The following is a 26,361-nucleotide window of genomic DNA, read 5'->3' on the forward strand; positions in this document are numbered from 1 at the left end:
TATATATATATATATATATATATATATATATATATATATATATATATATATATATATATATATATATATATATATATATATATATATATATATATATATATATATTCCTTTCTATGTGTTAAGCATACTGCAATACGCAGTGGACTACGGTGTGTTCTCTCGCAGGTGTATCAATCATTGCACGCGGACTGCAAGATAGTTAGATGTAAAGAATAAATAAATAAATAAAATATCTGATTATGATTCACGAAAAAAACTTTGTAGTAATTGTTAGACATCAGCATGGAAAGTGTAAATAGCAAAATACTGTTTGTAAAACAAAGTTAACAATTTTGGGAACCCGTATTACGGCGATAAAAGTCTGAGCGAAAGCGAATCCAGTACAGTGAGTCCTGGCCAATAAAAGGCTTTATAAGAAAGCAGAGGGTCTAGTGGCCAATGGCAGTGCGGGATGGAGGCGGCGTAGCGACGCGCGGGCCAATAGGAGCGCGTAGTGGCGGCGGTGCACGAGGCGGTCGGCGGTGGAGTGGTGGAGAGGTGGAGTGGGGAGGAAGAGCAAGAGCCGAGTGAAGGCAACATCAGGGAAGGGGCAACACCCGTATCACCACCCATATTCCAGCCACACCACCATGGCGGACCCGGAGACACAACCACAGCCTGAAGAACAACCCAAGGCACCTGCGAAAGAAAAAGAAGTCCTTGGTAAGACCTTGAGGGCTGAGAAATAAGTGTTGGAGGAGGAGTAATGGTGGCCCGAGGGTGGCGTACCGGCAGCCATCACGAGGCGTGTGGAGCACGTGGCCCTCGCTCACTCAGTACTGGCCACTTAGTCTTGCACCCACGCCTCCTGGACCTACTGATATGTAGGCTGGGACTGCTGCTGAGCTGACGGTCGTGCACGATGTGAAAGTAATGGATTGGCTGGCCTTGTATCAGCTGATGGCTGGGGAGGGACCCGCCAGGCTCCCGCCGACACGACACACTATTTTGTGTGTGCAGTGTGGTATTGCTGGGATAGGCGAGGACGCGGCACGCTGTGCTAGTGCCAGATAGAGAACGGTAACGCAGAGTGATATTTTGAACTAGTAGGAGCAGCGTGGCTCGTTTGCGTAGCGCGTAATGTGCTTGATTATATTAAAAAAAAAAAAAAAGTCGTTTTCGTAGTAATGTTTTATATTGTGTCGAAATATTGGGAAGCAAGGACTCGGCAGCATGTGGGTTGGTGTGTTTCCAAGTTTTGCGTGGATGGTGCCAGGCTATCACAGGTGGCTGACAGTTGAAAGATACCTGGTGCTGGTGTTGACGCAACTTGAATGAAGGCCTAGTCTCACCGTACACGAACTTCAAGGTACTTGTTGGTAGGCATGGGCGAGCAAAGGTTGTCAGTAACTGGACACACTACGACACCTAACCTGCTGGGGGTTCCACGTGATCCTTTGAGTAATGTATGACGCAGCTGTGCACGAGGGGGGATCGGATGGATGGATGGATGATAAAGGAACTAACTGTACTAAGCAAGGTTTACTGATGCAGGACAAGTGTAGTCAGTTTGCTAGTGATGAACACTAAAATGCTAATGATTAACATAGGTGGTGTATAATTTATATTTACATTCCAGGTATGTACTGGTATTTACCTTCACGTACGAATTCTTTTCATTTAGTAAATGGTTATGCTTTCATATTAAAATTTTCTTTATTTTGACAAGTTTTTTTTTTAAAGTATGAAATTTTGTCTTCTAGTTTGTTGGATTATTTTACTATTATTATTTTTAAGCTCTCCCATGTATATAATAAATTTGTTTGCGCTTAGGCAGTTATTCTGTTTTACTTCTCTTTATTTTCAGTTGTAGATTAATATATTTTTAATTTTTATCAGTTTGTAGAAACCAGCTTTACATTCTGTCTTAGGGGAAATGCTTGGGTTATGTATACTGATGAAACTGTCCTTTGTGTTAGGTTTTCTTGTTTTTTCGAGTTTCAAAAGTAAAAGAATCTTGATAAAGGATTAGAAGTTCAACTTAAGTATCAGCAGCATAAGCACAAAACTACCATCAGTATACCCACAGTGACAAGATATGAGATGTATTTGCCAAATGCTATTGGCTATGGTATAGAGCTGTGTTGTGTGTAGAATTATTTTTTCAATCTTTAGTAGGTTTCATATCTAGGTTTTGCTGGGCAGTTTACATACTGAGATAATTTTGCATTCATTTTCAATAGTGCTGTTTAATCCATATTTTACATGGCCATGTATTTCTTGATATCTTATATTTTATACTTGATGGTTTTGTATATTATGTATCATCGTCTCATCAGCTGTGCCTCATAAGACATGATCAGTCATTCTGCTGATTTGAGATGTTTAGTAATTAGTATCTGGCATCAAATAGTGGATGGAATGTTTTTAGGGAAGTTACAAGATTGAGTAGGTTTTAAACAAAAAATTGCAGGTGAAGTCAGCATGCTTCATTTAGTTGTGATACAGAATAATTTTATTGCTTTGTACTCTACATTTCCAAAGTTGGGAAAGAAATTAGAATTTCTCTCTCTCTCTCTCTCTCTCTCTCTCTCTCTCTCTCTCTCTCTCTCTCTCTCTCTCTCTCTCTCTCTCTCTCTCTCTCTCTCTCTCTCATGATGTAATCCAAATGTTAACTCATCCCTTTTGTAATTGGCAACACATGGATGGAGGTGCATGTTCCATGCCCCATCTTTTGAAGCTGGCATTCTGGTTGATCACTCAGGCAGACTACCATTATTTCATCAGATCTCTTTAAAGCATCCCAGATATCCTTAGGACAATTGTAAAGTTTTTAAACCAAACATTGGAGAGGATAGAAATACAGTATCTCGGAGGAATGAATTTCAAGGACTATAGATGTAATAAGGTCAGTAAAAGTTAAAAGTGTTATGTGACCTGAAATTGATGTGGGAATTTATCAGAATTTGATAGGATGGAATAAAAATTGTTTTACAGAGTGGGATTTTATACTGTTGTAAAGGGGTTGGTTAGGTTATTTGAATATTTCTGGAACCATTAAAGAGCCAAGAGGTTAAAGACGCAAGTATTGTATCCTTGTATTAAGGCAGCAATAACTGCAGGAACAGCTGACTGCGACAAGGAGCTATACAAGGATACAGTGCATACTGTGGAAAGTTTCTTTAAGGAAATTGGTTCCCCCCATGAGAATGAATAGAGTAAGAAAATAAAAGAAAAAAAACTGTGGAAACTTTTGACATCCCTAATACCATGTCTTTAGTCAGCAAGTGGGGCCCATACCCATTTTGTGTTACTGCCATGGTAGAGCAAAACCACAGAGTTTCCTGTATTGATGATCGTTCTGACTGTCATGCAGGCCAAACAACGTTGGTTAGTTCCCGAGAGTTGGAACCTTTGTTTATCATAGGATCCATAGTGTGGGAATGTACAAATTTTAATTGTAATGCATACTGATTCTCATTTTCTTGAACAACAAAGTTTTGTAATTTTAAAGTAATCCTGTACCTCCACAGCCACCAAGGTAACCGGTACTGTGAAATGGTTCAACGTGAAGAGTGGCTACGGCTTCATCAACAGGCATGACACCAAGGAGGATGTGTTTGTCCACCAGTCTGCCATAACAAAAAACAACCCGCGGAAGTACGTGCGGTCAGTAGGCGACGGCGAAGAAGTGGAATTTGACGTAGTGGTCGGCGAGAAAGGCAATGAAGCCGCTAATGTCACTGGCCCTGGTGGTGAAGCAGTCAAGGTAAGACGGTGCTAAATCTGTAGCTGTGTAAGCCTTAGTGAATTGCCCTTTGTAGCTTTGTGTGGGGAGGAGGGGAGGTTGGGAGCAGGCAGTGATGGCATAATATGATTAACTCCTAAGTGACGGGTGACACATCAGTGCCCACGTCATTAGGGTGATGGGTTAAGCACGTGTGAAAAGATTCCCTCCTTTTATCAAGTAGTGTGCAGGATTTATGAGCATGAGTTAGCAACAGTTACAGAGCTGCTCCCTATCACTGTTTCCTTCCTAAGTACAGTACAGCCAGGATCTTGGATGAAGGGTTTTTGGCCTCATTCCAATCCTAGAGTGTATGAAAGCCAGTAATATCCACCTAGAAGCACCACAGTGAATAATAAGCTTAATTAAACTTCTGTAGAAACAGGTACTGAAAGTGATAGTAGCATGGAGAAACATGACATGAGCTCTCAGGCAGATTACACTTGTTTTGGTAACTGAAGCACAGTCACCAAAATTCAGCTAATGATCGATCCAGAGTAGAGACTATTGAAGGTTCCTTCCCAGTGCCTGTCCACTGAGATGTCCAATTATCTAGATGAAATTGACACCTATTGGGAAAAGTGATGAACATGTCAGGCTTAGCCATATCAAATCAAATGAACATACATTTGCCAGCAGCAAAGCAATCGGGCACTTGAACTATTATTATTTTATTTGCAGTTCAACTACATATTTGTGAAATTGAGGGAGTACTTTTTATTTTTACATATTTTAGGGATTTTAGTAAATATGATGGTGGGAAAACTTTTTATTTGTATATATTTATTTTATTTCATTATATATATATATATATATATATATATATATATATATATATATATATATATATATATATATATATATATATATATATATATATATATATATACACACACACACACACACACACACACACACACAACCTGTTCTGAGAATACTTTTCACCAACATGACCATGCCCATCATCTAGGGGTTAGGATTAATGCAATGTGGTGGTGGTGGAGGAGGGAGAATTTGTTATTTCTTGGACCACCATTGTCATAATGGTGTGAAGTGATCCAAGAAATGAGGCTCATCCTCATTTATCTTTAATTTCTGGAGACATTGTGGTGTAAACTAGAAAACTAAATACAGTAGTAATAACACATTTATCAATAAGCTTACATGATTAAGGTAGCACATGCCACTCAAAGCTAACTGACTTGTATCAAGATTGGTACTCAACAAACTTGCACATGTTAAGAACTTGAAATACAAAGGTCAGGAGATAACAAACAACACTTCTTCAGTTACAAAAACTTCATTTAAAGGTAAGGCAGTTGAATATCTTGTAATAAATCAATCTTTTATTCTTTCTGGAATCAGAGGCCTTTGGAACTCCAGAATGCTTAAATTTGTTTTCTGAAATCATGTAATTATATATCAGTTAACAGTATGTAGGTGACTTCCTCAAGGATTAGCATATGGTCCAGTGGTGCACACCCAAATTTCATCATCCTGGCAGAGTAACAAAGGTCCAGCCAACCACAGCTCATCTGAAGGCATGCTCTGAGCTCTGGAGGTTACCTGTACTTAAAGTTCCCAGGAAAGCTGCTGTCTAGCGCCCTCATTGTGGAATTTTGCACTGTATGGCAGATAAACCAAGCAGTCTTAATTATGTTGTTTATTTTTTTAAGAGCACTGTATGACCACTCTCCTGTGAGGTCAACATAGTATTGCCAATGCTGAGATAATAACTCTAAAACATTAATAGTGACCTTCACTCAACCCATTCATTGGTAGTAGGGAGACCCCTGCTACCTCTCCCTGCCACCATTGAATGGGTTGAGCAAAGCTCTGTACTTATGTTTCGGAGTTACTATCTTGGCCAGCATTGGCAACATTAAGTGGACCTCGTAGGAGTGTGGCCAACTGTACGTATTCAAGAATGTATCTTTATTTTCATCTTCATACATGCTAATATTATAAGCTTCATAGCTATATGAGATCATTGAATCTTCAATATATTCCAGGTAACTTGTGTTTAGAAGGTACTGACAGCAAAGATTTGCATGAAGCTGTATAGTGTACCACTTGAGTTAAAAATTAGAATAGCAGAAAGCAGATTTCCTGGGAATGTTTTGTTATGTAATTATTAAGCTTTCCCAGTATCTGGAATAATTCTGCTTATATTGAAATGAAAAGTTTGCATATAAAATGGATTATTGAGTATAATTCACATATCATTTGTTTTGCAGCCAGACGTCCCTTACCGTAGAGCTACATGACACTATACTTCCGCAGGGGTCGCCTTATGCTCATGACAGTGATGTTCCCATGCAGGGGTCCCCCTATGCTGCTGATCGTCGTAGGGGCTACCGCCGCCGCTACTACCGCCGAGCAGCCCCAGGCGAGGAAGGGGAGGTGGTTGAGGAAGCAGGAGACTATGTACCAACCATGAGGGGCAGGGGTCGCGGTGGGTACAGGGGCCGTGGCCCCCGCCGCTTCTACCGCGGCCGCTTCTTTGGGCGTGGACGTGGCCGAGGGGCAGGAGGGCGAGGTGCATTTTACCCTGGGTTCAATGACTATGAGGGAGGAGAGGTGGCTGAGGTAGTGGATGGCATGTCCATGAGAGGACGCGGAAGAGGCCGTGGGCGTGTGAGGGGCCGGGGTGGACGTGGCCCCCGCGGCTACTTCCGCCGATACTACGGAGGCGGGGCAGCCCGCCCTCAATATGACCAGATGGTGACTCCAGATGATGCTCCGCGGCGTAGGTTCCGCAGGGCTGGGCGTGGCCGGGGCCGTGGGGGCCGCTACAATGGCACACCAGAAACCAGGGTAGGTTGGCCATGGTGGGATGGGCAGCATATGACTCAAAGGAGTGTGAAAGCATTACACCCAGCCCTTGCTCTGCACAGATGCTTTTTCTGAAAATCCAAAAAGTTTACTGGGTGGAAGTGAAAGTTGTGAAGCACACACAGAAGTAATGCAGTAATATGCAATTACATTGTCTCACTGGGATGTCTACCAAGATGCTACAAGACACTTGTAGTACTGTGTTTTCTGTTTAAACCTTAAATTGTTGTGATTGGCCATGGTGAAGGTGCAGATCTACATTTCGTGATCTCATGGCATGAGTTATCTTTTCTGACAACCCTCTAATTTGTCAGGTCGCTTTAACTACATTTATGATGCTGATTGTTCATAAAAATCTGTTTTCCATCACTTCATACAAGTTATTTCTTGCTGAGCATTCCTGCTAGTGAAGATCAGGTTATAAACAGGAAAATTGTTTTACTTGTTTTCTTGGAATGAAATGGTGTTTTGAAAAAGGAAATTGGGTGGGAAGGAATGTTGTGTTGAGATTAGTGCAGGAACTTGTTGGAAATAAGTAGTTGAAAGTGAAGTACTTACTACGTTTCAGACATTTATGGGATACATTTCAAGGGACAGATATTCCTATTGCTTTCCTCCATCAATGCCCAAAGTACACGTAACCATCGCATATTTTATCTGTAGTTGCATTACTGATGAAGTTTTCTCTTACCTTTGTTCTTCCATTTTCCACATATGTGGCATGGAGTTTCCTCATACTTTGTTTCTTGGCCACCAATATTTGTACCATCACACTGCCATCAGTGTCATCAGAACCATGTCTTTTGCTGACTGCATATATATATATATATATATATATATATATTATTTTTTTTATTTTTTTTATTTTTATTTTTTTATTTTTTTTATTTTTTTTATTTTTTTACTGATTAAGCAAGAGCAAGGGCTTTGTGCATCTTTTCATATGCAGAGAGTGAGTGAGCAAGTGAGTGTGTGAGATGGTGCGTGTGCCTGGTGTTAATATGGTGTAGAGATTTATGATAGGTCAGTGTCGAGAATGTGATGGAAAATCTTTCCTTTTCCTCAGGCAGATGTAGCTGCACTTTCCACTCTGTGTAGATGATGTAGATATTAACACTGGCATGTTATATCTGGAGTCCATCCCTTAGACTAAAGCATGTCCTCATAATGCATGTTTGCCTTACAGACGTCGGAAACGCAGACACAGGTAGCAGCTGAGGGACAGAAGGCAAGTTTATCCTTCACCATTTCCCTTACAGCTGGGCTGCTAGGCTGCATGGCTAGCCATTGCAGAGTTCATGGGGCTTCTGAAATTGATTTGTTGGAGTAGTTCATGAAGTTATTTGGTGTTCCAGCTTTTGAGAAAAATTGAGGCAGTTGAGTGGCAATTTTATGCACGTTTGAATATTGTATTTATCCTTTTTTTTTAGAGAAAAGCTTTTTGAATTTTAAATAGTTTGATATCACTGGTTATTATTAAAATACTAGACCAAATTTTTCTTGAAGCTTAAGACTTTCCTGCTGTCTGGAAAGATGATTAGATATGCATGGTTTTTTCCTTGAAAGTGTTAATGAAATCATTTACTTTCTCTTAAATGTTTATAGATGTTACTGCTTAAATTATATTAAACTTACTTTTCAGTCAACATATTCTATAACAATAGTGATCCAGGAAAGATGGATAGAAATAGTAATGGATTAAGGATGAGTTTGATGTATAACTGTTTTTCCAAGATTATCCATTATCTTCCCAGAAATTCTATTGAAGCAAAAATAACTGTAACTGCTACTCACTTGTAAGAAAATATTACATTTAGATCTGGATAACAAATATTAAGTAATTTGCTAAGTGGCAATAATCAGTTTGTGAATTTTCCATTGATTTAATTGGCAAAATTAGAAGTTAAAATTTTTCTGTAGGCTCTTCTATGCAACTATGTGCACAACAAATTTTGTTAAATCAAGAGCTGGAATACTGAATCCACCTTCCTTAGTGCTTGTAGGCCAGTAGTATTGCTCTGCTGATTATATGCCATGCTTTTAGATTAAGGCTTTTGCATGTGCTTTTCAGCCTGAAGTGTCAACAGAAGACCGTAAAGAAATGACAGTACCAGATGGAGAGCAGCATGAAGCTCAAACTCAAGTGGTGGTAAGCTTGGGCTTCCTAGCTTCATATTCAATTGCCATATGCTCCTCCTACCTTCTAGTGTAGGAGAGAAAACTTTTTTTTCTTCCAGATTGGAATGGACTAATTCTAATTCTTGCCAATGGCACATGAAAGAAGAATTATACTTCAGAACTAAAGGGACTGTCTGCTAATTCCATATTTCTGAAAAGATGCATTTGCCTCTCAGTTTTGTGTTCATATGTATTTCACTGTCACAAATGTTAAGACTATATTGTCACGTCTTAAATTACTTGTTTTATTCAGTTTCATTTATTTTTATTTATTTATTTATTTATTTATTTATTTTTTTATTTTTTTTTTTTTTTTATTGGAGGCAATGTCATCTTTTTAGTCTTTTTAATATTTTTGTGCTAGTTCTGTTTTGTATTTATCAGGTGCATAAGAATATGATTTTATTGAGTGTAGGTGCTGTATAATTTTTTAGTGTAAAACTTGTTCATGATGTATATAATTAAAATACAGTGCAGTTTGCTATAAAAGGTGGAATGTTAACATCGTGATGCATAATCATGCTTGTTATTGTACAGCTGGTGTTATAGCATAGTGCATTAGGTGATATTTATTTTAGTTTTAGTTGTGTTGTATTAGGTGTTTGACATGTACTTTGCCCCCTGCAGGGAGAAGCACCGCAGTCTGGACAGGAAGGTCAGGCACCTGCTGCACCCCAGCCTCAGCAGCCAGTGGAAAATACTACTGCTGAAAGCTCAGCATAAGTCATTACCCAGTCTCTTCCCTCAAGTCATGCCACCAAAGCTAAGAAGCCCTGTTTGAAAGGTAGTTGTAATCTTAGAACGGGACAGACTGGTGTTGAAGATAGATTACATCTACTTTAAAATGGGTCAGTAATATAAGGGTGGGTCAGGTCCCTATTGGGTCACGCCCCTCTCCCCCCTGCCCAAACAAGCCCAGCAGGGATCTGACCCACTGCCCGGGACCCCCAGTGGCAAACAAACCACCGAGACGGAAGAAAGGGACTTGAGTAATGCAGAGTAGCAGCTGATAGCCAACCTGTTGCTGCTCCCGGTTACCAGAAAGTCGGCTCTAACCACACAATGAAAGATATACACGCTTGTCCTCGCTCCGGGTCCGGTAATAAAGAGGTCACAGTGCAGAACAGAAACACCCACGGTTAAGGGTTGGAGTCACCGTAAAGATGGCCCTTTCTTTGTCACGCAACACCACTGATGACGCCATGCAACCAGTACTAAGAAATGTTTAGTCTGTGGGTGGGGAACGAAGCACCGTTAACTAACATAAAATTCCTGTATGATTACAATGGGTGGTAAAAATACATAACTATAAGAATAAGTAACTTACAGCAGATTCATCATGAAGTATTCTCTTAATTGTTCCACGTCCATGGTGCTGAGGTGTGTTTGTTGCTGGCGGGGTTCCACCAAAAAAAGTGTAAAATCACAAGAATTAAACCTCGTGCACATGTTTAATCATGAAATCAGCCCTTGAGTAGGCCCTACAGCCAGCCTGGGATGCTACAATGCTGCCAGTCGACCAGATAACCCCTGTTGTTAAATTGCATTCTATGGTTTTATTGGAATTTTGTCTTGCTGGCAGGTGTGAATGTAGGAATTCCTGTATTGTCCATGTCCTGAGGTAAATGTTTTGGGGTGCATCAAATGGATTTCCACAAATGTCTTAAAAAAGTTGACTACCAGCTTGTCATAGCATGGTATGGGCAATAGCAGATGGAAATTGTTTTTCTTGTTTTACTCATTGAACTTTTTAGTCATTGGCAGTTATTTTTGGAAGACCCTATTTTGACACTTTTTCTACATAAATTTTGTAGGAAATTATTGTGCCACAAAACATGTGCATTTGCAATAAACCAATAAAATCCATAAAAATTTGAATCCCATGTTTTTATTTTTCCCATAATATGAAGGTCTGATTGGATAACGAGGTACATGGGATTGCTTATGTTGTACCCTAGGCCAGTAGACATGCAGTGGCAAGGAGCTAAGAGTATGAGATAGCTATGACCATGGTGCCAAGGTGTCTGTTCCACAGGAAGATAGCAGAATGAAAGGAATTAATAAAATATTCGTCATTCAGTTTTTAATTTGTTAGTAGATGACAAAGTAATTGTGTATCTTAGTGATAATATTGAAGTCGATTTAGGATATTCCTAGAGATCTACCTTGAGTGGAATAAGGGATAAGTCAGTAAGGAAGATTACTAATGATGACAAAAGCGGTGCATAAAGCATATAGACTTGAAGGATCAGCCAGATGGATGAGAGCAGAAATGTTATCTACCAAAGGAGAGGAGACCATGAAGCCCTCCACACAACGCCAAGATGTAGTACACACAATGGTTATCATTAACAAGTATGGGACTTCGTTATAGCCATCAAGCACTGGGATAAGTAAAGTTGGTGGAAGCGGTATAACTATTTACACCTTATAAAGTTTATTTAGTATGAAATGGTATTTCTGATTAAGGAAGCTTATCGAAAGCTTGCCAACGAGTATACAGTTGATACTATTCTTGTGCATCGAATGTTAGTGAAGGAAGGAGTGGTTGACTATAACATTCTTTGAGTTAAGACCATCTGATTTGCGTTCGGAAGTGATGTAGGTTACAAACTGCAGGCAGATTTGGTATATTCAGATAGCTGACCATGAAATAAAGGTACCGTTAAATGAAGTGACATGTGGTTGACTGGTGCTTTAGTGAGAAAACTACTTGAGGTGAGTGATCGCGGAGCCAGAATCAGAAATTTTCAATCTGCATTTTTCATTTGGGACATCAGAGAAGGCTTGAGTGAGGATCCGGTAATTGTGAATAGCTTGAAAGAAATGATGCCCATGAGGACAATGAGACAACCTGGTGGCAGGAATTAAATCCAGTTTTAGAAATACTAGGTTACAATACAAGAACAATGTAAGTTTAATGCATATATCGATTATAATGGCACTTTTTTTTCTTTTTTTTTATATGTAGGAAGGACACTGGCCAAGGGCAACAAAAATCCAATAAAGAAAATGCCCACTGAAATGTCAGTCCCATAAAAGGGTCAAAGCAGTAGTCAAAAATTGATGAATAAGTGTCTTGAAACCTCCCTCTTGAAGGAATTCAAGTCATAGGAAGGTGGAAGTACAGAAGCAGGCAGGGAGTTCCAGAGTTTGCCAGAGAAAGGGATGAATGATTGAGAATACTGGTTAACTCTTGCGTTAGAGAGGTGGACAGAATAGGGGTGAGAGAAAGAAGAAAGTCTTGTGCAGCGAGGCCGTGCAGGGAGGCATGCAGTTAGCAAGATCAGAAGAGTAGTTAGCATGAAAATAGCGGTAGAAGACAGCTAGAGATGCAACATTGCGGCGGTGAGAGAGAGGCTGAAGACAGTTAGAGGAGAGGAGTTGATGAGACGAAAAGCTTTTGATTCCACCCTGTCTAGAAGAGCAGTATGAGTGGAATCCCCCAGACATGTGAAACATATTCCATACATGGACGGATAAGGCCCTTGTACAGAGTTAGCAGCTGGGGGGGGGGGAGAAAAACTGGCGGAGACGTCTCAGAACACCTAACTTCATAGAAGCTGTTTTAACTAGAGATGAGATATGAAGTTTCCAGTTCAGATTATAAGTAAAGGACAGACCGAGGATATTCAGTGTAGAAGAGGGGGACAGTTGAGTGTCAATGAAGCATGTAAAAAAAAAAAAATACTAAGAATTATAGATTTTGAAACTAAAGGTTTATGTCAGACTTTATGGAGGGTTGAATATGCCTGTGATCTTTAGCTCTTCTACCATCGGCACTTTTCTTCCTGCGGTGTTGGCAGTGAAGCATCAATCATCTTGAAATCAAGTTTTAGTTGACAAAATAGATAAATAGATAATAAATAAATATATAGTGATAAAAATAAAATAAAATAATAAAAATAAAATGAAATAAAATAAATAAATAAATAAAAAGATCTGGAGAACTAATGTCCGAGCTTGGAATATATATATATATATATATATATATATATATATATATATATATATATATATATATATATATATATATATATATATATATATATATATGGTAAGTAAATCACGTGGCATAAGTTTGATTGGGAAATTAGTAGATTAGATAATACTTCCATAACTTAAGTAGTAATTAAAACAATTTAAAGGTAAAAAAAAATATGAATAAATGAATATACAGAAGGGAAAGAAAATTATATTAATAAGGAAATTGAATAAATACTCCTACTCAGGAATAACATGAGTGGCCTATTAAGGAAACATTTTCTTCAGTTAAACTTGTGATTTATGTTTCTTAATGAAAATACCACTGGTTTTCTGTTTGGATATAATTATATTATTCCTACTCTCTTATGCTCACATATCGCTTACGCCAGGGCTTTCACTGCCTGACTGTGAGTCCCAGAGGTTTATTGATTCTACGAACAGAAACCTTAAGATTCGTATATCTGAGTATAAGGGAATTTCACATACGTATACCCGAATACCTATAGTTAATCCTAACTCTTCGAGAATCAGGTCACTCTAGAAATAATGACCATTTAATTAAAGAAAAATAATTCAAAATCATTTATAGGACTTCAGATCTGAGAGTTGCTGATTTTTTTTCTGTATCATTAGGGAGGGGCCGAATCTGAAGTTCTGAACAGTAACGAAAGAAACATCTGTACTGGCTTGCTATTATTTTACTTAGCTCTAATTTATTATAGGTAACTAATAATACCATATTTTATCACATACGTTTTCTTACTCATTTGTATTTTTTTTTTTGAAGATAAAATCTCATTTCAATTAGCCTGCATTTATGAAATAGTTTCCCAACCAATCAACTGATTCTGCATCACTAAACCGAGTTTTAAAGGCATCACATATGCTATACACCACCACATGCCGGGGCACGTTTGGTTCATGTAGACCCGTAGGCGTCTTTTATTGTATGTTTCTTTCTTTTTTTTTTTTTTTTTATGAGGATGGGAAGTGCATTTCCCCGAAAAGTCTTTGGAAATGAATTACTGTACTAGTATATATATATATATATATATATATATATATATATATATATATATATATATATATATATATATATATATATATATATATATATATATATATATATATATATATATATACACACACACACGTAACGGAAAGAAAAAAGAAGCGTAAGCTAGATGTTGATTAAGAGTGTCATGAAGGAAAGTCTAATACATATAGATAAATGAATATAGAAATAAATAAAAGAAATTAAATTAAATTGAATTAAATGATTAAATGAAATAAAATAAATAAGGAAATTAGATAAACATTGAAAATAGGCAAATAATATATATATATATATATATATATATATATATATATATATATATATATATATATATATATATATATATATATATATATATATATATATATATATATATATATATATATATATATAATCACAACGCTATAGATATCAGTTCTTACAAAAGCCTATTTCATTAATGACATGCAAGGGGTTGCATTGATGGTGGTGATATGCATGGGTAATTAGGTGGAAATAACAAAATGAGGCAGCCCGAGGCCTGTCATACAGTGATGCCACCTGGCGTCCGGGCGGGAGGTAGGGAGGAGGGCTGCGCGGGGAGGGTGCGCGCACACACATTCCAGCCACAGACTTCAGTCAGTACTTGGGGAGCAGCCGGAGGGAGAGGAGGTATGTGTTATGTGTGTGGCTCGGTGTGAGTGTTGACCTTAGTAGCCAAGATGGCCAGCTCGAACAAAGATGAATCGCTCCCTATGGAGCAGCGGAGCAACCAGATCATACATGTGCGTGCTGACAGTGACAGCGAGCTGGATGCTCTGTTTGAAGTAGTGCTGAAGCCCTCGAGCCAGGTGCCCCTACAGAAGCCCTTCAGGATGCGCAAGCTACCCAGATCTTTCTTCACCCCACCTGCCCACCGCCAGTCCCCTACCCCCGTGAACCACTCCAGGCAGGGGTCAGCGGACTCCACCTACGGCGGGGATGGTGTGAGCAGCCTGCGAGTGTCGGACGCCATGTCCCCCAACACCGCCCCTCAACACTTCCGCCACCACTCTTCGCCAGCCTCCCTTCAGCAGACCCTGGCTCAGCAGCAGCAGCAACAGCAGCAGCAGCAGCAGGTCGCTCACCACAAACAACAAAGTTATGACCTAAGTGACGACATGGGTAGTCTTCCCCTGGGCTGGGAGCAGGCAAGGACTCCCCAGGGACAAATATACTACCTCAAGTAAGTTTTCATAATTTACCTTAACGTAGCTGAGCGCGGCGCCCCTCTAAAGCTTTGTCTGCATCTGTGAAATATCTGACATCATCAGACAACCACAAAACAACTAAAACAGTGACACTAGTAGTGACAGTAGTAATAACAATGTATTATACTCGTACTGTGTAAGAAGGTTCCTGGTGCTTGCTCTTTTCTTTTCTGGTATCTTTGGGCAAGGGTGCGGGCACTGGCAAGGTACAGCCTCTCAGTTTATGTTTGCTCAAGTCATCCAGGTATTGTGATGTTATGAGGTGGTGAGAGCAGAGCTGTGACTGGATGACCAGACCCCGTCAGCACTTGACAGGATTGTTTGGTGTGAACAGAAAGCAGTGAGAAGTGAAGTAGTGCGCGTGTTGGGTGACCTCTTTGACCGCTGGTGGAGGGCGAGAAAGGTGATGCACACACCACGTAGTGATTGAGGGCGTGAGGGTGCTGACGCGGCCTTGCTTTGAGACTCCTGCTGTCAGCTGGGCCGCGCCGGACGCTGCCGCCCGCAACACCATTGTTCTTACCGCCAAATTTAAAGGCTTCGTAATCATCGTAGTAGTTGGTTACTCGTTTCTTTCTATGTTTTTTTTTTTTTTTCCGCTTTCCATGCTGTCTACACTCGATAGATACAGCCAGGCAGTTGATTTTCTTAGGCAGCTGCATTCAGTAATCATGCTCCTTAAACGAATTATTTGAACTGTTATCATGTGATGTTATAGGTGTTAAACACACACACACACACACGAGGCAACTTAAAATAGATGCATGCAAACAGTTTCATAAAGTTGTAACTTGTCAGATTGTGAATGACGGGGATGAAGGATATGCAGATTTTATTTTAAATACGTGAACTATTTTGTGATAGATAACCATGGTAAATGAGGTCTGATGTGCACTGTATATATTTTGATTCACTAAGAACTCAATAACAGTTGTTGTTCATCCTTTAAATAAGTTGTGGGATTTGGAGATCCAAAGTTGAATTTTTACCACATAACACGTGGTGGTATGCCGGGGTACGGAGTTGCCAGAGGAAAAGCTGTACGGAGTCATTCCCATGGCCTTCTCTCATCTCTGTGCACATCTGTGTGGTAAAGCATGCTCGTATCAATCTTTAAATGATCTGGAAGAGTCAGAGTTAAAATTACTTGAACGGTAACTCATTCATAATAAACTGTATATAATTTTTGCGAAGGAATGTTTTAGAAAATGGCTACATGGCAACTTACTCTGAAACTCGCGTAGGCGGCAGGGTTGCCTAAGGTTTTGGCGGGAAGGGACGACTTGAAAGTTCTGTCTTCCTAACAGGAGCTCCACGTATTGATCTTGCGCGAGCACATATGCATTTTGATACATGGAAGAGTAGCATGTGTTTTAGGCTGATTCTAGTTGAGTAGAACCTGTAGAAAAGGTAGTTTTTCTTCAACTATGCGACGGCTTAATGTTACCAGACTTGTTGCGTGAGGAGTCCCAGCCAGGAGTCAGGACTTGCGCTTTAAGGAATCGGCTGTACGCAAGCGCCGCGGGAAGCTCTAGCATTCCTGAGGGATAAAAGTTACCGGACTTCAGTGGCACAGAGACAGAGGAGGGGTTCGCCTCGCCCTCGGTCCGAGCCACCTGTATGGTTCCTGATTGCATCCACATTTTTAATACTTTCCTGGCTGCAGGCTGTCAGATGCCCTCTGTACTGATCATTTGCATTTTTTACCTCTCCACAATATCAATACAAGTCAGGCCATTTTTTTTTTATTTTAATTTTTTTTTTATTTTATGGTTTAGATTTTGATAATCTAATCCTCACATATCTTCATGAATTAAAGAAGGAACATGAAGTACTTAAAATGTAATTGTATTTCAGAACAAAAAAATAAAAAAAGAAAACATTTGCACACATGACACATGACATTCAGATGTACTTTTTTCATATATATATATATATATATATATATATATATATATATATATATATATATATATATATATATATATATATATATATAATACACGCACACAAACCCGTTTGCGGCAGTAGGCTTGGTGTGTTGGTGATATCCCCATGATCCATAGAGGCAAGGTGGGCGTGGAGGAGGCGTGGTGCCACTCACAAGGCTGCCCATGCTGGTATGCACACTCCCGTTACAAAGTCTTCGACATTTTGTTTGGTACATCTCAGCTCTTTATTGAGGATGTGCGTACCAATGGAGTTGTTGTAACAGTAAACCCCGCAAAAAAAAAAAAAAAAAAGTGATTGGGATCTTATAACACTTCAACTACCACCACCACCACTACTACTAGAAAAAAAATAGGTACTATTTCTAACTATTACTACTAGTGCTTTTGCTACTAGTATAGTGATGATGGTGATAATAATAATAATAAAGTTAACAATAATATGACCCAGGCTTGGTGGGGACGATCACGGGGCTCACAAACACCCTTTCAGTCCTGTCACTACTCACTATTCTACCTTGCTTCATTTCCTTTTTTCCCCTTCTCTCTCTCTCTCTCTCTCTCTCTCTCTCTCTCTCTCTCTCTCTCTCTCTCTCTCTCTCTCTCTCTCTCTCTCTCTCTCTCTCTCTCTCATTGCAAGGACCCATGGACTTGTAGTGGGAATTTTTGGGGTAGGAATGTAGTGCAGAAGCATTTAACACCCTCCCTCCCCCCGCCTACTCCTCCTGTCTCCCTCCCTCCTCCTCCTCCTCCTCCTCCTCCTCCTCCTCCTCCTCCTCCTCCTCCTCCTCCTTCTATTCTTCTTCTTCTTCTTCTTCTTCTTCTTCTTCTTCTTCTTCTTCTTCTTCTTCTTCTTCTTCTTCTTCTCCTCCTCCTCCTCCTCCTCCTCCTCCTCCTCCTCCTCCTCCTCCTCCTCCTCCTCCTCCTCCTCGCCCCCTCACAATATCATACGCTGGCCTAAATCACACACACACACACACACACACACACACACACACACACACGAGCAGCGCGCATTCCCGGAGGATAAATAAAGGCCAGACTTCTGACGAATCTTCCATCGCCAATACTTTTCGGAAAACGAGTCTGATTTCTGTGTATTGGCCCCAGCAGACACCACCACCACTACCACCGCTACCACCACCATCACCACCACATTGTTCGTAGATGCAGTGTTCTTCCTCCCATTTTGTAATTCCCTGTAGGACATATTTATAGCTGCGTAGATGGAATGCTAATTGCTAACACGAAAAAAAAAATAAGTAAATGTGTGAATCGTTATACTGTTTTGTCTTTATTTTCTTTGTTCTTCATCTTTTATTCTTACGTATACATCTTCCCCTTCTTTCATTCTTTCATTCTTTCTTTCTTTGTTCGTTTGTTCGCTCGCTCGCCGTGTTTACCGCCGCCTCGGACGCACAATTGTCACGAAGCCCAGTGCGCCTCCATCTTGTTTCGTCGCTGGATTCCTGAGGAGGTAAAGGCGGGCAGGCAGCAGGCACGGGGGCAGGCAGGGAGGCAGGGAGCGCCACCCCCCCAGGCTCAGGATTCTGCCTTGTTATGTGTATGGGAGTCTGTTGTGGGCTGTACGGTAGTGGTGGTGGTGGTGATTATTATTATTATTATTATTATTATTATTATTATCATGATTAATAGCTTTCCGCTGTTCTCCTAGTTTTCATCTACTACTACTACTACTACTACTACTACTACTACTACTACTACTACTACTACTACTACTACTACTACTACTACGACTATTGATACTGCTCCTATTTGTAATTTTGCTGATAATTATGGCTTTTATTGTAATTGTGAATATTCCCGTCATTCCCGCTATCATTATCATTACTATTATTCGTATTCGTCATAAAAATACGAAAAGAATAACGTCTGGTTACTACTACTACTACTACTACTACTACTACTACTACTACTACTACTACTACTACTACTGTTACTACTACTACTACTACTACTACTACTACTACTACTACTACTACTACTTTTACTTACCACTTCCACCACCACCACCACCACCACCACCTCTACCCTCTGCCCCGCCTCGCTGCTCCCCGTGGACTGGTCGTACTCTGCCTGTCCCCCCTGGCAGTGTTAGCTCCCCTGTGGCAGACCCTGGGTAACGCGGTGCCTCGGAGCAGTGCCAGGGAATGGATGGTGGCACTGTGGCAAAGCTCCTCCTCCTCCTCCTCCTCCTCCTCCTCCTCCTCCTCCTCCTCCTCCTCCTCCTCCTCCTCCTCCTCCTCCTCGTCTTCTCTCATCTCCTCCTTTACGTCCTTGTCCTCAGCGGCTCCCTTCATCTCGTCCTTGTTTTCTCCTCCTCCTCCTCCTCCTCCTCCTCCTCCTCCTCCTCCTCCTCCTCCTCCTCCTCCTCCTCCTCCTCCTCCTCTCACCTCTTCTCCTTTTTATCTTCCTAATGTCCTTGTTTTCATCAGTTCCCGCCATCATATAATCATCATCATCATCTCCTCCTCCTCCTCCTCTTCCTCCTCCTACTCCTCCTCCTCCTCCTCCTTTACTTCTTCCCTTCCTCTTCTCATCTCATCTCCTCCTCCTGCACGTCCTTGTTTTCAGCGGCACCCTTCATCTCATCCTTGTTTTCCTCCTACTCTTCATCTTCCTCCTACTCCTCCATCACTCCTCTCTCCTCTCCTCCACTCCTGCTGCTCCTCCTCGCGGTGTAACCAGAGCCGCCCCTCCATAAATCAAGGCCGTAAGAGGGTCAAGTGCGAAGGGCGACATTTGCCAGGTGTGTTGTAGGGTTAGGAAGGGTCACTCTTAACGCCCCTCTTCCCTCACCATCACCCTCACTCTTCTACTTTTCCTCTCTGTGTGTCTGTCTGTTTTTCCGCGTCCCTTGGGTGTCTCTGCCTTTCTGTCTAATTTTGGCTGAGTGTGTGTGTGCTTGTGTCTGTCTTATCTTGTTGTGTCTATTTTGCTTTCTCTCTCTCTCTCTCTCTCTCTCTCGTTGTTTCTCTATTTTTATCACTTGCCGCTTCAGAGAGAGAGAGAGAGAGAGAGAGAGAGAGAGAGAGAGAGAGAGAGAGAGAGAGAGAGAGAGAGAGAGAGAGAGAGAGAGAGAAAGTGGGCGTGTAATGGGCATGGGTGAAGTCACACATTACACAGGGGATGAGCTACAATGAGTGCTTGGCGGAAGTAATTCGTACATGATCTTTTAAAAGGAAGCGAGAGAGTGCTTGCCTTATATGGACGGCGTAATGCTAATAGTCATAGTGTTAGTAATAATATATCTTTTTTTTTTATCTGAATCTGTATCTAATTAAGTTTATCTCCTGTTTATCTGTATCTGTCTATCTGTGCATTTATCTATCTATTTATCTATCTATTTATATATCTATCTATGCATTTATCTAATTACCTACCTACCTTTGTAAAGAGAAAGATAAGTCGCCTATATACATACATACATACATACATACATACATACATATATACATATTCATCATCACATTCCCTCACATTCCCTCACATACAAGGAAGAACCAGCTGTAATACATTATCCTTCCACTAGAAAGCTTAACAAGAAGGAAAAAAGCAACGATAAATGCGAATAAAATGTTATATTAAGGTTATGAACGAATCTTGCAGCTCCGGTCGTGATAATGATAATGGTGATAATGATAAGGTGCATGATAACGGTAATGGGAAGCTTATAAAACATGGTTATTATTATTTATTGTTCTCTAGTGCGAAATGTTCAATGCAAGCGTGTGTGGATGTTAAGGGTATTGATAACAGTAATGGCGTGTTGGTGTAATTAGTGCAGTGTGAGGTGGTTGTGTCACGTGCAGCTTTGGAATTGTTGTTATCGTTGTGGCCTTACTTTGTCAACAGGTAGAGCTTAATAATAATAGTAATGATAATAATAATGATAATAATAAAAAAAAAAATAATAATAATAATAATGATAATAAACGTTAGAGGTTACATGATACAAAAAAAAAAATAGGAAAGGAAGTTAGATTTTGTGTTTTCTAGATTACAATACTACAAGAAAAAGAGAAAAAAAAGTTAGGGGTTAATACAGAAAATAATAGAGTAAAATTTATCTTTTCTAGGTTACAAAACTACAAGAAAAGAAAAAAAAAGTTAGAGGTTGATACAGAAAATAATAAAAAAGTTAACTTTGCCTTTTCTAAGTTACAAAACTGTTCAAGACACAGCAATACAAGAAAAAAAAAATGTTAGAGGTTAATACAGAAAAAAAAAGTTCAGTTTAATTTATCCTTTCTAGATTACAAAACTATTAGAGACTAGTACAACAATAATTAGAGTATAATATTTTGCATAACTAGCTAAGGTGTCATGGGGAAGATAGTGCGGCAGTGAAAGGGTTTAATACGGGGTAGCCAGTGATATGAACCATTGCAAGGTGACGAGCAGTGAAGGAAAGGCTTAAGGAAAACGAAGGAAGAGGAGGGTTGAAAAAACATAGGAAAGGTTGGAACACTGCAAGGATGACGAGGAAGAAACAGAGACGTGATGAAGGATAAAGGAAGAACACGAATTGGACAGAAAGTGAAGTGAATAACAAAACGTAATGAATGACGAAGGAAGAGCAGGATTGGAAGGAAAGTGTAATGGATGTGTAGGAGTGAGGTGGCGTGAGCAGCGACAAAGAAGTGTAGCGGAGGGTGAAGGAAGGAGGACGACGATTGAATGTGAAAGACTGGTAAATGTGTATGAGACGAATCAGATGGAATAAGACACGTCAAAACAAGTGTATTGAAGAACAAAGGAAGAGAAGAAGGATTGAAAAGATGCAGTGAAGGTGTAGAGGAGAATTGAGGTGAAATGTAAAAAAAAAAAAAAATGTAAAAGATGAAAGAAGAGGAAGGGAATGAGACGGAGTGAAGAACAAGCAAGGAAGTGTAGCGAAGGATGAAGGAAGAAGAGAAAGATCGCAAATGTGTTGTGAAGGTTTAATAGAGATTATATGAAGTGAAAAAAAGTGGAGAGAGAGAGAGAGAGAGAGAGAGAGAGAGAGAGAGAGAGAGAGAGAGGGGGGGGGGGGATGTTGAAATACCAACCCTTTAAAACACCAGGAATAGTAACAATACCACATTCAGCTGTTTGTTGTGAGTGATAGGTGTTTAAATACCAGACGCTGTTCTTTAAATGCCAGCAGGACCAATTAACAATGTGCAGTGGTAGTTCAGTGGTGGTAGGTTGTTGAAATGATGCACTGTAAGAGTCTAGAATGTCAGTCAGTTCTTGTTCCTCTGTTATGCCTTGTGTTTGTGTTTGTGTTTGTGTTACGGTGTTGCTGAAATTGTTGTTCTGATTCGCTTTGATTTTGCTCGGCTGTTCTGGGGTGAGGTTGTGTTTCTGTGGTTCTCAAGTCGGTTTTTTATCACATTTCTGTTTACGGTGACTTTTTTTTCGGAGGGGGAGTTTTACTGATTTTTCTCAAGGTTTTGTTGCTTTCCCTGGTTCTCAAATGATGTTCTGTTGGTTTTGTGTGGTTCTATTGAGCTTTCGTTGTTGTCTCTGGTTCTCAGGTGAAGTTTTGTTGTTTTTATTGTGGTTCTACAGATCTTTCGTTGGTGTCTGGTTCTCAAGCGAGGTTCTGTTGTTCCGCCGTGGTTCTACTAAGCTTTTGTTGCTTTCTGTGGTTCTCAAGTGAGGGTTTGTTGCTCATCTTTAGTTAATTTTTAAAAATTATTTATTAATTATTTATTTTATTTATTTATTTATTTATTTATTTATTTATTTATTTATTTTATTTTTATCTTATTTTTTGCTGTATGTGGTTTTCAAGAAAGGCAGCGCTTTTTCTTTTCTTTTTTTTTTCGTGCCTGATTCTAGAATGAGGTTGTTTTCGTGGTTCTAGTTTTTTTTTTTTTTTTTTTCTGCGGTTTCAGACTACGATTCCATTTCTGTGGTTCTAAGGTGAAGTTTCGTTTCCAGTAGCACGGTTCTCTGGTGAGGTGTTTCGTGGCTCTGTGCTGAGATATTTTTTCCTTTAGTGTTCCAGAGTGAGTGATTCTCCCACACAGTTCCGGAGAGAGAAAAAAAAAAAGGTCACCCATCCAGATACTGACCAGACCCAGCGCTGCTTAACCTCTCTGATAGGAAGAGAAGCGCTGTATTCACCGTGCTGTGATCGCTGGCCAGGAGGGAAGTTTTGTTTGTAAGGTTCCCTTGTGAGGGTCCGTAGCCTGGCGGGTGTGACGAGGGTGTGGCCGAGGTGGTGGTGGTGGTGGTGGTGGTGTGGTTTGGTCCATGCAATAAGGAGAAGGGAAGAGAAATTTCACCCATACGGAACATAAAGGATCTCTCTCTCTCTCTCTCTCTCTCTCTCTCTCTCTCTCTCTCTCTCTCTCTCTCTCTCTCTCTCTCTCTCTCTCTCTCTCTCTCTCTCTCTGAAGTTTGAGATGTGTTGATAATTTGAGTTGTTTTTTTTCTCCTTATAGTTGTTTTAGTGTGTGTGTGTGTGGGTGTGTGTGTGTGTGTGTGTGTGTGTGTGTGTGTGTGTGTGTGTGTGTGTTGTGTTGTAGGAGGCACTTCCTTACTTTATTTACCCAAGCTGTTCCTTTCCCTTTACAGTTCGTCGCTTGTTTATATAACATTTTCCTTTTTTCCTCCCGTGGCTCAAACATCAAGAAAAATGTTACTAGGCTTCTTATTTTGCATTTAAAGAGGCTTGGCACGGGGTGGGTATTGGGGGTTAGTGAGCAGGGGGGGAGGCAGGATGTGGGGGGCAGTGTTTCCTTCCTCCTTACATATCCCTTCCTTCTTTCTCTTCCCTTCGTGTTTTCCCATTCTTTTTTCTACTGTGTTCCTGTTCTCCGTCACCAGCAGGTCCCGTCCCTGACTGTTGTGTCACTCATAATTATCTCCCTTCCCTGTCCTTATGGATTGTTTTCCTCTGGTTGGTCTTGCCCTTGCCGTGTCTCCATTCCCTATCTGGTTCTTACCCCTTTCTCTTATTTCTTCCCATGCCCTTGTCCTCCTTCACCTCTCACTCCTCTTGTCCTGTCTCTTCTCCCTCTCCTATCCCGTGTCCCTCTCCCTGGCCGCTCCCCCGCCTTTCGGTCGTCCCTCAACGATTACTGCCTCTTGGGTTACAACCTGAAAGTCGGCCCAGTGTGTGGCGTCGCCCCGGCGGCGTCCTGAGCCTTCCTTCCCTGCCTGGGTTGTAGGGAACAGTTAGGTAAGGGCGGACGCGCACTGGGGAGAGTTGACCCACCCCCTGGACGAGGCGGGGAGGGCTGGGGAGGCCTGGAGCACCTTGCGTTGAGTCTCAAGATGATTTGGGAAAGTGTCCTCAACCAGGGAAGGTACGAACGGGACTCGCTCGCCACTTGGGTGGGTTTGGGAATGTTGCGAGGAGTCTGCGTCCCCGCACCGCGCCGTGAGATCAGTGGTAGGGGGAAGGAGGCGCCTGAGGAGTGTGTGTTGTTGGTGGTGGTGCCAAGAAGGACCTGTGGGTGGGGGTGGGAGCCAGCCCCTGCCTGCCACCTAGAAGTGGTCAGTGGCGGGCCGCAGCCTCCCTCGTTTGTCAAGGGATTAAGGACTTTTGAGGGTCGGGGGGCGGGGGTGAGCCAGCAGGTGGACGGTGATAAATGCATCCCGTGCCGTCCCCGTGGCCAGCACTGGGCCCCTGGGGGAATGAGAGAGAGAGAGAGAGGAGAGAGAGAGAGAGAGAGAGAGAGAGAAGAGAGAGAGAGAGAGAGAGAGAGAGAGAGAGAGAGAGAGAGAGTGGACTCCCTGGTGTTGGTGATGAGGATGTTGCTAAGTGGTGTCCGCGGGATAATTTCAATCGGGAGATCACGGGACTCGAACCGGCAATTTGAGTTCGTGTCATGAGAGTCGCCGGGAGCAGCGGGGGCAAGCGCTGCCGTCACCCCTCGCCGCGCCCGCTCTTGTCAGGGTTTAATTGTATGCAATCAGGGTAATGAAGGCACAATTACCGGCCAGTATTTGAGCTTCCTCCGCGGACTGATTATGCAGATCGTAGACTGATTACGCGGATCGCCATGGTCACTTCCTTCCGCACACCTGTTCGGCGCCGCGCCCGTGACATGGGTGGGGCGTGGCGGCGATCACACCTCCACCGGCCGTAGCGAGAAGGTGTAGCGTGAAGGGGCCTGTTATACAATACCTTGTTCGCGAAATATCACTATCAACCGCTGCTGAGAATAACAACCACACACACACACACACACACACACACACACACGAAAAAAGATTAAAAAGTCCCCTTCTCCACCCATAAAAAGCACTCCGGCCATCCGTGCAGCTGCAGACGTGAGAGTGTTCCCCGAATCGCTGCCCTACACGACCCTCGCCACCCACACCCCCTCTACTCTTTTTTACACAACTAATACATATTCACCGCTAGCTCGGGATCAAGTCCTGGCCGGGGCAGCTGAAACTCATCCGTCTCGCCTGTCACTCCGCCCCCTCGCTGTCCGGTAAATGAGAGGTGAGTGTGGCAACCCGCCGCGCCTGTGTCCCGGGTGGCAGGTGAACACCTCGCGGTACAGGCTCAGCTGAACAGGTTACCATACAGGAATGAGGTGAACGTTAAGCTGTATCATACACTGGTGACAGGCCTGCATGTGTGTGTATGTGTGTGTGTTTGTGTGTGTGTGTGTGTGTGTGTGTGTGTGTGTGTGTGTGTGTGTGTGAGATCGTGGGATCCTGTTTCCTTTTCTGTATTTGTTATTTTTTTTTTTTTTTATCCTTTAGTTGATGTACACTTTTTTTTCCTCTATATCACCCTCTTTCGTCTATTCCATGTCTGCTTTTTAATATGGGAAGCTTGTAGTTTGATTCATTATTTTATTTATTATTTTTGTTATGTTAATATGTGTGTGTGTGTGTGTGTGTGTATGTATGTTAATGTGTATGTGTGTATGTGTGTGTGTGTGTGTTTCTGTCAAGCGGTGCAGGTCGGCATGGCTTGTCTGAATGACGTGCTACTTCACACCTGGCCTGAGCCCCTCGCGCCCCTCCCCCTCACACACCTGCCACATCGCCGCGGCAGCCACACACCAGGGCTGCCTGATAACATATCTCTCATATCGCGCCGCCTCGCCGCCCCTGTGCTGCCGCGCTGGCAGTGTGGCGGCGTGACCTTTCTGCCCGCGGTGGTCGTGGCGTTGGCGGAGGCGATGGAGGAAATGCGTAAATACAAGAAATACGTATAAGGAAGTGTATACGTTGATAATCTCATAAAAAAAAACTTGAATAAAAAAGAGCAAAGAATCTTATCACTTATCTCCACCACCATCTCCATTATTGTTGTTGTTGTTGTTGTTGTTGCTATTGTGGCTTTTCTTCCTCTTCGTCTCTTCTGCCATCAGTTTA

The 26,361-nt window shown here is 41.5% G+C and overlaps 2 protein-coding genes across 21 annotated transcripts in view; both read left to right on the plus strand.

Annotated features, from left to right (window-relative positions):
- The first annotated feature begins 439 nt into the window (after window positions 1-439).
- Window positions 440-10,657, plus strand: LOC135100765 (Y-box factor homolog). Of its 10 annotated transcripts, none has more exons than XM_064004028.1 (6): window positions 445-702; window positions 3,513-3,748; window positions 6,089-6,583; window positions 7,788-7,829; window positions 8,673-8,750; window positions 9,407-10,657. In XM_064004028.1, exons 1-6 carry the CDS (start codon window positions 630-632, stop codon window positions 9,500-9,502), a joined length of 1,020 nt encoding a protein of 339 aa, XP_063860098.1. In that variant the 5' UTR covers window positions 445-629; the 3' UTR covers window positions 9,503-10,657. The 10 variants fall into 10 exon arrangements, with proteins under 10 accessions (XP_063860105.1, XP_063860098.1, XP_063860104.1 ...); XM_064004027.1 differs by having other exon boundaries at window positions 514-702; window positions 6,050-6,583; XM_064004035.1 differs by lacking the exon at window positions 8,673-8,750 and having other exon boundaries at window positions 440-702.
- A 3,767-nt stretch (window positions 10,658-14,424) lies between these two features.
- The window catches only part of LOC135100766 (transcriptional coactivator YAP1-like), a 141,754-nt gene continuing 129,817 nt past the window's right edge, over window positions 14,425-26,361 (plus strand). For 3 of the 11 annotated variants that reach the window (XM_064004047.1, XM_064004046.1, XM_064004042.1), the window contains exon 1: window positions 14,425-15,027. In XM_064004047.1, the coding sequence (XP_063860117.1) occupies window positions 14,525-15,027 (503 nt within the window). In that variant the 5' untranslated portion in view covers window positions 14,425-14,524. The remainder of the gene's footprint in view (window positions 15,028-26,361) is intronic. The other 8 variants (XM_064004040.1, XM_064004038.1, XM_064004039.1 and 5 more) reach the window with 4 other exon arrangements.

This window comes from Scylla paramamosain, chromosome 5 (assembly GCF_035594125.1).
Source record: "Scylla paramamosain isolate STU-SP2022 chromosome 5, ASM3559412v1, whole genome shotgun sequence".
NCBI lineage: Eukaryota > Metazoa > Arthropoda > Malacostraca > Decapoda > Portunidae > Scylla > Scylla paramamosain.

What these genes read in the sequence shown, in the direction of transcription:
- LOC135100765 (XM_064004027.1), top strand. Translation starts at nt 630, where the DNA reads ATGGCGGACCCGGAGACACAACCACAGCCTGAAGAACAACCCAAGGCA. An exon ending in CTGGTGGTGAAGCAGTCAAG is followed by an intron (nt 3,749 to 6,049) that starts GTAAGACGGTGC and finishes ATACTTCCGCAG; the next exon opens with GGGTCGCCTTATGCTCATGA. An exon ending in AAGCTCAAACTCAAGTGGTG is followed by an intron (nt 8,751 to 9,406) that starts GTAAGCTTGGGC and finishes TGCCCCCTGCAG; the next exon opens with GGAGAAGCACCGCAGTCTGG.